The 13229-nt window shown below is 42.0% G+C and overlaps 1 protein-coding gene across 2 annotated transcripts in view; it reads left to right on the top strand.

The window, feature by feature from the left end:
- The window catches only part of LOC119007135 (protein diaphanous homolog 1-like), a 95807-nt gene extending 86957 nt beyond the window's left edge, over positions 1 to 8850 (top strand). For both annotated transcript variants that reach the window (XM_037076545.1, XM_037076544.1), the window contains one exon: positions 6423 to 8850. In XM_037076545.1, the coding sequence (XP_036932440.1) occupies positions 6423 to 6610 (188 nt within the window). In that variant the 3' untranslated portion in view covers positions 6611 to 8850. The remainder of the gene's footprint in view (positions 1 to 6422) is intronic.
- The last annotated feature ends 4379 nt before the right edge of the window (positions 8851 to 13229 follow it).

Here is a 13229-nt window from a genome sequence, read left to right as displayed (position 1 = left end):
GAGGGAGAAGCAGGAGCACTGTATGGGGAAAAATGGGGCCCACTCGAGGGTTTTGTCAGTCACCCATAGTACTATTTGGCCACCTCAAACTGACAGGAAATACCTTAACATGTGTGTTCAAGGGAAAGAGAGAGTCTTCCTCCCTATGAACAGTTATGTATGGCAGTGGAGAGGAGGAAAATATGAGTGGTGGAGTGAATCTCCCCCTCTGTCTCCTTTTTCGCCCGGTCTTGTCATTTTTGTTTTCTTTTACCGAAGTTCAGGGTTTTCCACGGTTGATGTGGAGTGTGTGAAGCCTCACTGTGGTTTTCAGTCAATCTCAGCATTGTTAGAAGTTTATATTTTCATCACTTGTGTTTAAGATAGCTCTTTTCCAGTTACACACTTTGCTTCTTCCAGTCAGGAGTGGCCTGAAGGTCTTCACCCACACAATAGGCGTGTGTTTTTATGTGTGCGTGCACATGTTTGACTGGTTGGTTGAGTCAGAGGTCTTAATTTAGTGGAGTTGCAGTAGGAAGAGGCACATCCTGATTCTGGCTCGACTGATAAATATCTGGGGCCACAGGCAGCCTTTATCAGCAGGCTAAAAGCACTCCTCCGTCCAGCTTGTGTACACATAGTGAGTATTTTAGTGTCTACTCCATTATGTGTAATACATCCATAAAAGCTACTGCATAAGGGGCAGAAGGTGGGTAAAGAGAATTAGATTTGAGAAAAAAAAATCAGACTTCTTTTGTTCTGTGTAGAGTAACACAATATGGCATAAAGGAGCCACAGCTGTTGGAAAAACTTGTGTGTTCTTGAATCTTTCGTGTCTCAATGATGTCAAATGTTGCCTTTATCAAGTGGCATCATTTTGGTGAAATGTTTCTCATAAACTTATAAAGGAAGTGTAATACAGTAACATGTTTTGCTCAGTTTTCAGTTAGTATGTGTTCCTTTTTGCTAAGTATGGTATATTCAGTTAGATAGGTTGTTTTATAATGAAATGCTAATGTTTGCATCAAGCTGCTGCAGCATGTCACTTTTAGTCAGATCAATTATTTTGTCCAAGCAGAAGCCCAGATGTTATTTTGTAGAGGACATCTCAGATTACTGTTTGTATACAGACATACATAATGTCTCAAGACTAGAATTAAGCATACTCAATTACAGTACTCAGGAAATTAGAGAACATGTTTAAGAACAGTCAACATGTTCCAGATGTTTGTGTTTATTCCAGTTTATGTTTTCCGTGTCAAATGTTGTTATAATAGTTACGGGATCCAAAAATAATCTAATTTAGATACATTTAAGGGGTTTCTATGACAAATGCATTGCAATTCTAAATATTTACAAGGCTTGAAAATGTCTTGGAGCATAAACTTCATACTGTAAGGTTGTCAGCACACATCCAATACTGTGTCCCATCCCCACGCACCTGCATCCCGATCACATTAAAGTGGAAGTTGCACTTAAGATCACTTGAAATAGTGTTGTAATGTCCTTCAACCTATGATGGTAGAACTCTTGAACACAACATGAAAAGTCCCAAATCTTTGTGAAACCCAAGTAGCATGACATTTTGTGAAACTAAAAATCCCCTATCAAATGTTGGCAGCGTTCTGGGATTGGCCTTTGTGATAGCATACAAAGAATAAAGACATGCTGAAACATGATGTTGCCATCACAGTTTAAATGTTTCCATGTCAGAACTATAACTGCATCCAACTTTCAATGACCACCCTACACAAATAATATTGAAATCTATTACAGATGTGTTTGGATGTGTATACTTAAAATTAGGTTACATTTTACAAATATTGACATAATGCTGATATAAAATGACAATCATATATTTATTATTTTATTGTTTATTGAACCACTGATCACTATCTGTGTTTCCTCCACATTCATTCAGAACACTAAGAACATCACCATTACAGTTAGATAAAATGGGAAATTATAATAACTGGATAATAGAATAGCAAGACACAAATAAGTAAAAGGTCCTGTGTATAGAAGCAGACCTTCAATCAATTACAATCAATATATAGTGCTAAAAGACCAACAGGGATGGACACGGAACAAATACCAAAAATTCGCCCCCCATCACCACTTTTATACAAAACATTCACAGAGGAAACAGTGCCTATTGTGCATGTAAGGGTCTTCATCACATGAAGTGTGTCCCTGCTGTCCCCTCCTCTTTCTTTCTTCCCCTTACAGCTGTGGTGACTGCAGACGTCACCAAAGTTGGTGTAAAGAACTACTGAGGGCCTATTGAGAGTGTTGTCACGCTCATTGTGTCGCAGCAGTGTGACTGAAAGGGAAGCCACGAGGCTGCCGAGGCTATAATACCCCCTCACCTTTGACCTGTACCTCAGCTCACTGTGTGTGTTTGTGCTGGTTGTGTAGAAGGAGCAGCTACAGCTGTCTGCCCTCCGTCTGTCTCCCCCCACTCTAAACACACACTGACAAAGCACAAACACCAGATGCTTGCACGCCGATACAAAGGCACACATGCATGTTTGCATACCAATACATACACCCAAACAGGCACGTCACATTCCAGGGGACAGACAGCCTGGCATACTTTAGTAAACACTATCAAACCCTGTCTCTGTCCTGTCAATAGCAAGTTATGATCTTTGTCTTTCTGTATGGATACAGACATGTCAGCTTGGCTACATGTGGCTAATTTGTTTGTGTACATGCTCAAAGCAATTTGAGGGCATTTGTGTGCGGAGGAATGATGTGTCTAAGCACTCACTAAGGACCCATCTGCTGGGTCATGACCCTTACCAGAGCGACCAATCACAGTAGCAACTAGTTGACAAAGCACCAATCACAACAGGGAGACGGAGATAAAGGGGATAGCAACAATAGGCACACGCTGGCTCTGCAGACGGTCTGCTCCTACACAAAAAAAGAAAAAGACCCCTGCAAAGATCTGTGCTGTCACAGATGTTCACACACAGAGGACTGATCATTCAGACCAATAAGAGAGAGCTCATCAATCAAGCCATCGCTGGAAGAAGTGGTGATGTCACATGCATACATAGCATCCAGCGAGACCATACAAGCCAGCAAGTCCCATATGCACCAGTTGAGCCCATTCAGTGCTTAGACATCAGTGCTAACCCACATAAACAAGCCAGCAGTGGTGCTACATGACGTCACTCTTTCCCACAGTCCTTCAGTGCAGAGCAGCAGTGTGTTACACAGTGCAGCCTGAGGAGGGCGATATAAGTCCCTGCTAAGATGGAGACACACTGAAAGGGTTCCAGCCTATATCTGCAAATACACCATCATGCGAATCGTGGCACTGTTTCCTTGCTGTCATGTGACAGCTGCAGCTGCTGCACAGACGTTAAACTAAGAGAATAAAGCTGGTTGCGTCCTTGTCAACCACTGGCATCACAACATGCAGAATTTATGTTTCTTAAGCTGCACCTGAACAAAGCCCCTGAGCTAGTTCTTCTCATCTCAAGCTGCCCTACATTATATCCTTTCACCTCTCACTGTTTCTGTATTTTCCACTCATAATGGCAGCACACACACACGCATACTGTATAACAAAGCAATCTTTCCCTCATCAGGCAGTCATTATTGAGTCTCCTGGAGTGTAATGTGTTACAGATGATCTTTTCACTATACTCTTTGTGCCACCAACTGCCCCTCAGTGTGCAAACACTCTCATTCAGTCTCCATTAAACACAACAAAAAACAGTCTTTGTTGTGAGTCCCGACAAGTTGTTTCCTACCGCTGCACACACCAGGCTTCAAGCCAAGTGCATGGACCATTTACTCAACAACACAGCTAGCATGCTGACCATTTCCTGTGTTTGTATGTTTGTAGTGCCACGTGTTAAAGGGTTGATACATCTTTTTTTTTCTTTTTTTTCTTTTTTTTTTTACAGTGCACTTCCTCAAGATTGGGAATCTTGTAAATGAGTGGGCAAAATTGAAACAACAGGCCGAGATATCCTGAGTTTTAATCCACAGTCTGGGTCAAGTTCCAAAAATTATTAATTATTTTCTTTGGGATTAGACCTCCTTCTAGAGCCACATGAGACTTACAGCAATTGTGTTGTATCAGTCAGGTTTTTTTTATCTTACCTGTAGTTCTGTTTACCCAGCTAGATTTTGGTGTGAGTTGCTGTCCCTTTAAAAGAGAAGTCTGGGTTTTTTTTGTTTGTTTTGTTTGTTTAACTGAAGTACATTTTCCTGTTGTGTTTTGAAAGACTAGTAAGCCATCAAAGTTGAGAGAGATAGACTAACACATTGCTGGATCTGGTCTTTTCATGGGATTTGTTGACAATAACAAACATTTAGAATATTTTCAGCCTGATCCTTGTCGTCATTTTTATTTGTCGATTAGTCATCTTTGTCACGTGATATTTGAAACCACCTTGATAGACTCAGTTAAACCTGTATATCAGGTGATGTATTTGCTCTAAGGGCTGTTGGCATTTATGTGTTTTTAACTGTATTTAGATTTGGAGAATATTTGCACAACTTCTCTGAAATATTCCTCTCATTACTTAACTTTGTAGCTTTCTTTCTAAATCCATCTTTTTCCCATGCTGCTCCCAATGCAGCCCCTCTCTGATCCTGCCTCTCACCCCCTCTCTCCTCCTCCTCTCCGTCTCCTCTCTCTAGAGGAAGTGGAGGAGGATGAGAGACGAGAGGAACCGGGCTGACAGTCCTTTGAAGAGCTTTTCTCTGCGGGCTGGATTTTTTAGGACGAGCTCGTCACAGTACACATGCGTTAACACCCACACTGACGCACACTGTTTCTCTCGTTTTTTGGGGTCATTTGCATAATTTCTAATTAGTAAGTTTATGCGCAAGGGAGACGTTTGGAACAGGACGGAAATAGAAATGGAGGACGGATGTGAGGGTAGAGAAAGAGAGAAAGTGTTCCCATGTATTAAAGATGAAGATCTGTGTGCCTCTCTGAAGGAAAGTGTGTGAGGTGATAATTTGACACCCCAGCTGTCTGTGCTGATCGGTCCAGCTGAGGCTCGCACATAAAGAAGACAACTGTGAACATGACTCTGAATCTCCACTTCCTCATTCTCCTCTCTCTCCACAGACTCAATTGTGTCTTTGTCCCAGCTAGTTCTGGAGACCTGCTCGGTAACTCCTGTTTTTGTGTGTGTGGTTTTTTTTTTTGCTTCCATCAGAACCATGTGTGAAGTCTTGGTTTGTTGTTTGTGTTATCATGGTTCATTTGCATGCGTATGTCTGCTGGTTTGCATCATGACGATCCCTTTTTTTGTCCCCCCTCATCAGTGATTTACGTGTGTGCTGATAACAAATGTGTCCTGTGCTGATGTTAATCTTTCATTCAGAGGGAGTGAAGCCTTGTGAACTTACACCAGGCATAAAATAACAGCAAACACACAAACACAATCTCCTACTGACCTATATAATTCAAAATGGCCGCTTCGGCACAGCTGTCCTCCCACGCAGGAGAGAAGAAGAGTGGTAAAGGATGTAGAGGGGAGGGAGTGAGAGATAGAAGCAAGTGCTGCTGCTGCTGTGTGTGTGTGGGTGGGGGAGAGGAAATAACAGCGTAAGCAGGTAGAAGAATAAAAACGACAGCATCCTCAGGGCACAATCTGTCACACTCGCTATGTTTCTCTCTCCCTCTCTGTGCACTTATTTTTTTTTTTCATCTCCCCATCCACTGTTTCTCTGTGAGCTATTTTCCTTCTTGCTTCTCTCATTCCTTACATTCTTCCTCTTACCCCGTCTCTCCATCTATGTTTGTCTCATTTTCATTTATCCCCGCCTCTCAAATCCTCCCACAGTATGAATCATCCTGCTCTTCATAGCGTCTCACCCCTCCATCCAACTCCTTCCTTCCTTCCCTCCTTCGTCCTTCCCTACTCACTATCTCTATTCCTTCATCTCATCAGCCCCACTTTCTTTTTCATCTTGAGGTCTGTTATTTTTTTATTTTTCTTTAGGATCATGTTGAGTCTAATCTGATGTTAGTGAGTCGTTCCAGATGCCACAATAATCCACACACCACACACACACACACCACCACCACACCATTTAGCCACTTTTGTGTTTGTATGTCATGGTTATGCACGTGTATGTATGTTGGGAAGGAAAGGGAGCATCCGTATTGTGTTTTATTATCCGAAACACAAGCCTGTGATGTTCTCAGAGGCTCGTACTTGTGACTGTGTGCGGCCCAGTTGCGACAGTTTGGTAACTAATTGAGCTGGTTGTCTCTAATGATTTGCAGTGAAAACATCCGGCTGCTGATGTGGTGTTGTTGGGCTAACTGACATGTTTTCACTTATGTTTTTCGAGTATGTCACTTCAGGGCATGTGCTGACATATCGGCATGAACTTGTTATGATATAAACACCAAATTTAGTATCTCTCCACGTATCTCACTTTGTCTTTCTCTTTCGCAGCCAACCACCGACGAGCTGGTCATGCAGTGACCAACATCCTGGCCAAAGAGCTGATGCAGGAAGACGCACCTACGTCCAGCAAAGTGCCCGCTAAGAAGAAGAAGTCAGAGGAGAAAGAGGAGCCTAAATTAGAAGGAGCAGAGTCGTTAGAGGAGTTACTGGACGCTGTTCCCACCCGGTCCAATTAGGCACCCTGGGTGGGAAGTTTTTTTAACCACAGAGCCAGTGATATCCAAACACAGATGTATTTCTTAACCATTCCAGGGGCCAATACCCATCTGAGATTAGTTTACTGAGAAAAAGAAAAGGCCCTTTGTCTTAACAGGAGCATCCTGTAGGCTAGCATTGACTGTGTCTTCTGCGAGGACAGGGAGAGGCAGAGCGTGAGGACGGGACTCTCACCTCAACCCCTGTATGTTCCTCGTCAACCTCTGGATCTTTGACACTGTCATAAAGATTTTCTTTCCTCGGCATGTGCACATATCTGTTCTTGTATTCTGTCTGTTTCACATTATTTCTGCATCATTTGACTTTCACCTGTCATTCATCACAGGGCATCTTGAGCGATTCCAAAGACTTACTCAGGAGGGATCCACACTTTATTTGCGGTTATTTCCAAATCCCAATTTTTCAACCGGGAGAGTCTGGAATCTAGCACATCCTGCAGGTGCTTCATATAGTTTTCTCTGGATGTTCCAGGCCAACACCATGCGCTTTTTCACTTTTTTTTTTTTTTTTTACACCTTTAAAACATATTGCTTTGTAATTGTCTGATATACTGTTTGTAAACATTGACTATTTTGATGTACTATTGAAAAAAAAGTGCCAACCAATTGAAATCTAGTCTTATCATTTCACTCCCAGGACTGGTCCTGTCACAGTTCACACTGGGCTGGTGTGTGCGCGTGTGGATCCAGTCCAACAACAGTCATCACCTGAGTGTTTGTTTCAGTGTGTGGTTTTTTTTTTTGTTTTTTTTTTTCACTGAGAAGGGATTTAGGGATTCACTGCTGTGCATGTATTAGTTAGATTTCACATAAAAAGGAGGGATAATTTGCATCAACTTGTCTGAGCTATGTTAAGACACGTGCCCACAACAGTCATATGAAGATAACCTGCTTACATGAACATGAACATTCCCATTAACTCTGGAGGGAAGTAGAGTTAGCCCGGAGGAGAAAGTTCTTCTACAGTCAGTTAAACCAAAAAGAAACTTAAAAAGGGTGTTACCACACAAAACCTATCCTGAGCAGTTTACATGCCTGTGTGTTTATGTGTATGAGAATATCTGAGTGTGTGAAGTGAGCCGTCTATTTTTAGTTCTGTGTGCACGCTCAGTCTCCTACATATGTGTGTGTGTTTGTGCATGTAGATTTGAGTGTGTGTGCATGTGTGTTGCCATCTGTAATTACAGTACGGTACCGACCATGTTGTCATAAATGCTGGGTTTTATAAACAGCTTTGTGGTCTCTCTGCTGAGGATATAGCACACTGGAAAACTGCCCAAAAACTGCTGAGACAAGTGTGTGTGTGTGTGTGTATGTGTGTATGTATGTATGTGTGTGTATTCGTGTTGCTCACCCACTTCCCCTCCCACTGGACTGCAACAGTAGTTGCTGAATGTCTGGCCGCCTTGCTCTTATTTGTATTCAGTAGCCATCAACAGACATGTTGCCATGATGTGGTGGTGTACTATCTGACAGTGATCCTGCCAGGTGATGTCAGCTGCTCCATGCAATATTTATTCCTATGCAAACACAATACTGTAGCCAGCCTCAGGATGTAGAGGGGTGGACTCAACAAACAGCTGATTCAAGATCAGTGCTTCATATCATAGATGATTGAGGGGAAATCCCCAAAAGTTCAGGAATCAGAACAATCTATTGGGTTCACCAGCGTTTTATTTCTTAAGATGTGGAGGAACTGGTGCTTAAACAGTTAAAAAAAGAAATGAGAGTTCTTCAAGTACAGTAGGTGTATAAATCCTTGTTCTGGTCGAGTGCTGGTGCTTCATTTAAATCCGGTAACACTGAATAATTAGACCGCCCGCTCTCCAGCACAAAATATGTCATGGCTGCATTGAAACCAGAGACTCAGCTGTGTGCGACATTGTGCCCATCGCTTCAGCTGAACAGTGCCAGGTGACTGTACCACATAATGAAACCTGTCTGTTTTCAACAGACACATGAAAAAGGATCTCCGAACATCACTGGAATCTTTGTTGTTTTCTAATTTGAGTTATTAATTTTTTTATTTTAAAGAGATTGTTTTCTATGTGAATTTTTACGGTTGATTATTTTAATGTATTTGAATTGAGACAAGATTTTTTTTCGTTTTCTCCAGAGGTCTGCTCTATGTATACAGAATAATGCACATAGTCATTCTGTTTGCTACACAGAAATATTAAAAATGTCTTAAGTAACTTAAAGATGTGACTCTGTTTTTTTTTTGGGCTGTGTCAGATTTATGTAACACGCTGAAAGTGTGTGAGTGTGTGATCTGTTTATGTGTGATAGAATGTCTGTGTGTGTGTGTGTGTGTGTGTGTGTGTGTGTGTGTGTGTGTGTGTGTGTGTGTGTGTGTGTGTGTGTGTGTGTGAGTGAGTGTGATTTCTAGTGAATTCCTCCTGAAACTCAGCTCTCCATACTTTTCACTCCCCCTCCTCTCTCATGTAAACACAGTAAAATACCAGATCGTTTCTGCTCATATTTTATTGGCCAAAGGCAGCAGAAGAATGAATAAACAGAGGAGTTTGGGTTTTTTTTTTTTTTTTTGCAGATGAATTCCAGGATTTTCTGCTGCTCCAGGGTTTCCAGAGTTATTTTCCAACATTGATCGCCAGTGTTCAGCATGATCCCACCCCGTTAATCAGTGTGTTTGTGGGAGAGAAGAGAGCACTTGATGTCTTATGACATATTTTTTTTCCATCATTGAGTCCCTTCTCTTCTGTCACCTCAACTAATACTCTGGATTCACAGATACTATAGCAAATGAGGAGGAGGAACTCAATCACTCACGCCTGCAAACTAGAATCACTGCAGTTTGTAAAATAGTGACAACATGTTATTCTTAAGATTTTATTGTGACTTTTAGTACAGACTGAAGATGAAATGTCATTTCGGGATAGATGTGCTAAGAGTCACAAGAGCAACTTAGATTTCATTTTGATGTACACAGATTGGCTAGATTATATTTTGTGGCAATTTCACAAATTGCTTCGACACTGTGTTGATGTCTGACATCTGAACTGTGATTCCAAAAATGACGAACTAAGGCCAGAGTATCCAGATGTTCCTGTAACAAGTGTTTGATAGACAACTTTAAATGGACTTTGGTAGAGCAGCTGCTTCACACGCCTGTCCTTCCACCTGACTGATCAGATATTATCGTCTTGTATCTCTGTCTCCTTCACAGCATCATTGACTCATTGTGGAAAAGTTTCCCAGCATAAACTATGACAAGTCATGATCTCCTCCCTGTGAGTGGTCAACCCGGCAGGCCTGTTCTGGGAATGCCCTCCTCTGTCACACCAACTATCCAAAAATAGCTGGAATAGTTTCTCTGGCCTCAGCCTCTCTGTCTAAGGTGTGTTGATTCCTTTCACATGTCAGAAAGCTCTCACAGTTTCTGACGGGATGTTTTCAGTCTCACTGCAGCTGGGTCACACGTTTGCATCTGATTTAAATTAAAAACAGACAGAGAAAACCATCAGTTATATCCTTTATCCTCCTGAGAATGAAATCCGAATTGCTCCATGTTCAGGTTAGTCAGTTTTTGAGAAAATGATAAACATCACTCACAGTTAAAAGTGAAGAAAGTAGTTTATTGGGCAATGAAAGACTCCAGGGGAAGCTGAGGGGAGCTCTCAGTTTATGGATAATGTCCTTCAGTATGAGCATGAAGTGAGGGTTTCATTTTAAACCTCTGCAAACTAACTGTAAGAATAACTCAGTTTTTATCTTCCTGCGCACAAAGTTTTCTTCGTCCTCACATTAAATGGAGCAGTTACCAATGCCGTCTCATCTCTGACGTCACAGAGAGTTGGAGCAAATAATGAGTTCTGCTTTTGGAAAGTCATTTCATGGAGAATAAGGAATCCATTTCCCAACAGTCCTCCTGTGCCCTGTAAACGAAAGCTTCTGCTCTTTAGTGAACCTGAGCTGTGCCTGCCGTCCTTTCACCTCATTAACTTCCCCGTTAATTTAACCAGAAAGCCCCTGACTTCCTTTCATCATCTTTACGACTGTTGGTTGAACACACACACACACACGTGCCACAGGGTGGTAATGACTCTGGCTCGACACTAAAGGAGATGGTGGATCAAAAATGTCTGCATGATTGCTTTGTATCCATGTGTGTCTTCGTCACTCCTTCCTGTCTCTTTTGTAGACACAAATAGACAGCCGCTCTGCAGCATCTGATTCTTATCAAAGTGAAAATGCAAACAGGGCCCTTCAGTCTGTTCCTTATGTTATCCACATGAGGGTTGCTGAAGCTATTCTTGTGTCTCTGTGCGGTAGAACTGCAGTGAGGATGTCCTCGCTAGTCAATATGTAGACTGGAATTTATGGTCTTTAGTAGTCTCACTCCATACAGGGAACTTAAATCCTGTCAGGAGACAAACATGGACTTTTGTCTTCTGTGGGTTCATTTGCTTCTAAATGACAGGTTTCGGGTGTGAAAGAAGGAAATGTCAGGATAAGAGACGGTGGACGATGAGGCTTTTAGAAGCAAGCAGGAGGAATGTTTTCAACACATGTATAATTTACACAGTAATAAGGAAACAGCGTCTCAAAGAGGCCTCTTTAATCCTGGAGGAGAGAGCTCGAGTGACAACAAGAGTTTGGAGCGGAGTTGGGGAGAGAGGGTGAGAGTTGCAATTAAAAGCAGTGGGGAGTGTTGAGAATGAATGACGTGAGCATATAGAGTGAATCAAAGAGGGTTTGGAGATCTAAAAAGAGCGAGGGAAGGCCGGCTGTGATGGAGTGATTAGCTGACAAACAGAAGTGAAGTTCTCCAGATGAGGAAAAAAAGCCACAGACTTTGTTCTCAGCCGCTCCCACAGTGCTGCTGGTGTGAACAGTCACACATTTGCATCACTGAGACGATGTGACCTATAGGTGTGGGTGTGTTGGAGTGTGTGTGTTTATGTCCTGATACACTCCTGCTTGTGACTGTTTACACACCATGAGTCTGTGTAAACAAGTGAGCACATCCTGTTCATGGCAGCCACAGGGAGCTGAAACCAGATAGACGGCAAACTCTGGTTTTGACTTCAGTTTGACGTTTTATTGAGCAGAAGAGTCAGTGTCTGAAAACAAGGTGGGGCTCTTAGTGACACAATGGACCGAGAGCCACGTCCCTTTATAGATCCTTCACTCACACACACACTTATGAGCGAGGAAAATGTTTAGATAGATTCTTGGATGGATTGCCAAGAAATTTGAAATTTGTGTCCCTTTTCTTGTAAAAACAGATTTCGTACTTTTTATGAAGCGTCGTCATCGAGTCAAAATTAGAATCTCTCGAATACTGAACCAGTAGGAATACCTGGAAAGCTACCATTCCCATCAGCCATGTATTTAGCGCTAACTGGTATTTGCTACCATGCTAAACTAAGATGGTTATCATGTTAAACATCAAACCAGCTAGATATGAGCATGTTAGCATTGTCACCACTAGCTAGCATAACCAGGCATTGCTCTTTATATGGGAATACACAGCATTTTTATCCCTTGTCTGACATCTAACACATTGATTGGCAGTAGTTTTCAAAAGCCAAACAACTCAAATCTGGCTTTTTATCTAATAGCTGTGTAGAAAGCAGCGAATGCTGTTATCACAAGGATAAGTTTATTGGTTTATGGAGAAAAAAAAATATCATGTGGTCATACGAACAAAAGCAGCGTGCAACTGAACCAACAAAATGACTCAGGACATGTTTACAAGCTGTGAGGTATCACAGAAACAATAATTTTTAAAGTTAACTTATACACTCGCATCAAAATTCCTTTCTGCATTAGTATAAAGTGACATTCTTCCACAACAAACATACTCTTGTCCCACAATTGGTTTTTGGAGATCTGGTGAAACTAATGTGCTCACAGACTGCAGACTGTTAGCATCAGGTAGAAGGATCGTGTTAATTGGTTGGCATCACTGTGAAATGCAGTGCATTTACAGTATATGTTTTTTTTAATATCTTGTGGCACATGTTTGTGGTTTGGCAGTTAACAACCCTCTTTTGTGAAAGTCAAAACCAGATTGTGATAAAATAACACAAATTTCAACACTGCAGTATGAAACAGGATGCAGTCAACAGGTGTAGTTGTCTTCGCCTGCACAGCCATGGCTGCAGAGACACCACCTGTAGGAGAATCAGAGGAGGGGTTAAGTTTAGCAGAAGAGCTAAAAATAGAACATATTTAGCTTTCGGTTCAGTCTAGCTGTGTTGTTTATAGTTGTGTTGATTGTGGTTCAGGTTGGATTGAGGATATAGGGGCTGATTGTGATTCATAATGACGTCTCATTGCTATGACTTTCAGGTCCCCTGATTCCCAGACTCCCTCGGTCTCTTGTGACATTGTGGGGAGTCGGAGGAGATTTGTATGCTTGTGTGTCACCGTGTGTGTGTGTGTGTGTGTGTGTATGTGCGTCCTTATATGCGTGAAGGGGGTCCGATGGAGAAAAAGAGGTCTGAACAAAGAAAGGGGGCAGTATAATTGGCTTCAGCACTGCCAGACGACACAATGACATGGCCATTGATAGTGGAATGAGTTCCCGGGAGCGGTGGACCAATGGAGGAGC

Source organism: Acanthopagrus latus, chromosome 18 (assembly GCF_904848185.1).
Source record: "Acanthopagrus latus isolate v.2019 chromosome 18, fAcaLat1.1, whole genome shotgun sequence".
Classification (NCBI taxonomy): Eukaryota; Metazoa; Chordata; class Actinopteri; order Spariformes; family Sparidae; genus Acanthopagrus; species Acanthopagrus latus.
Note: the sequence above shows the minus strand (reverse complement) of the source record. Positions and strands in the feature narration are given on the sequence as shown.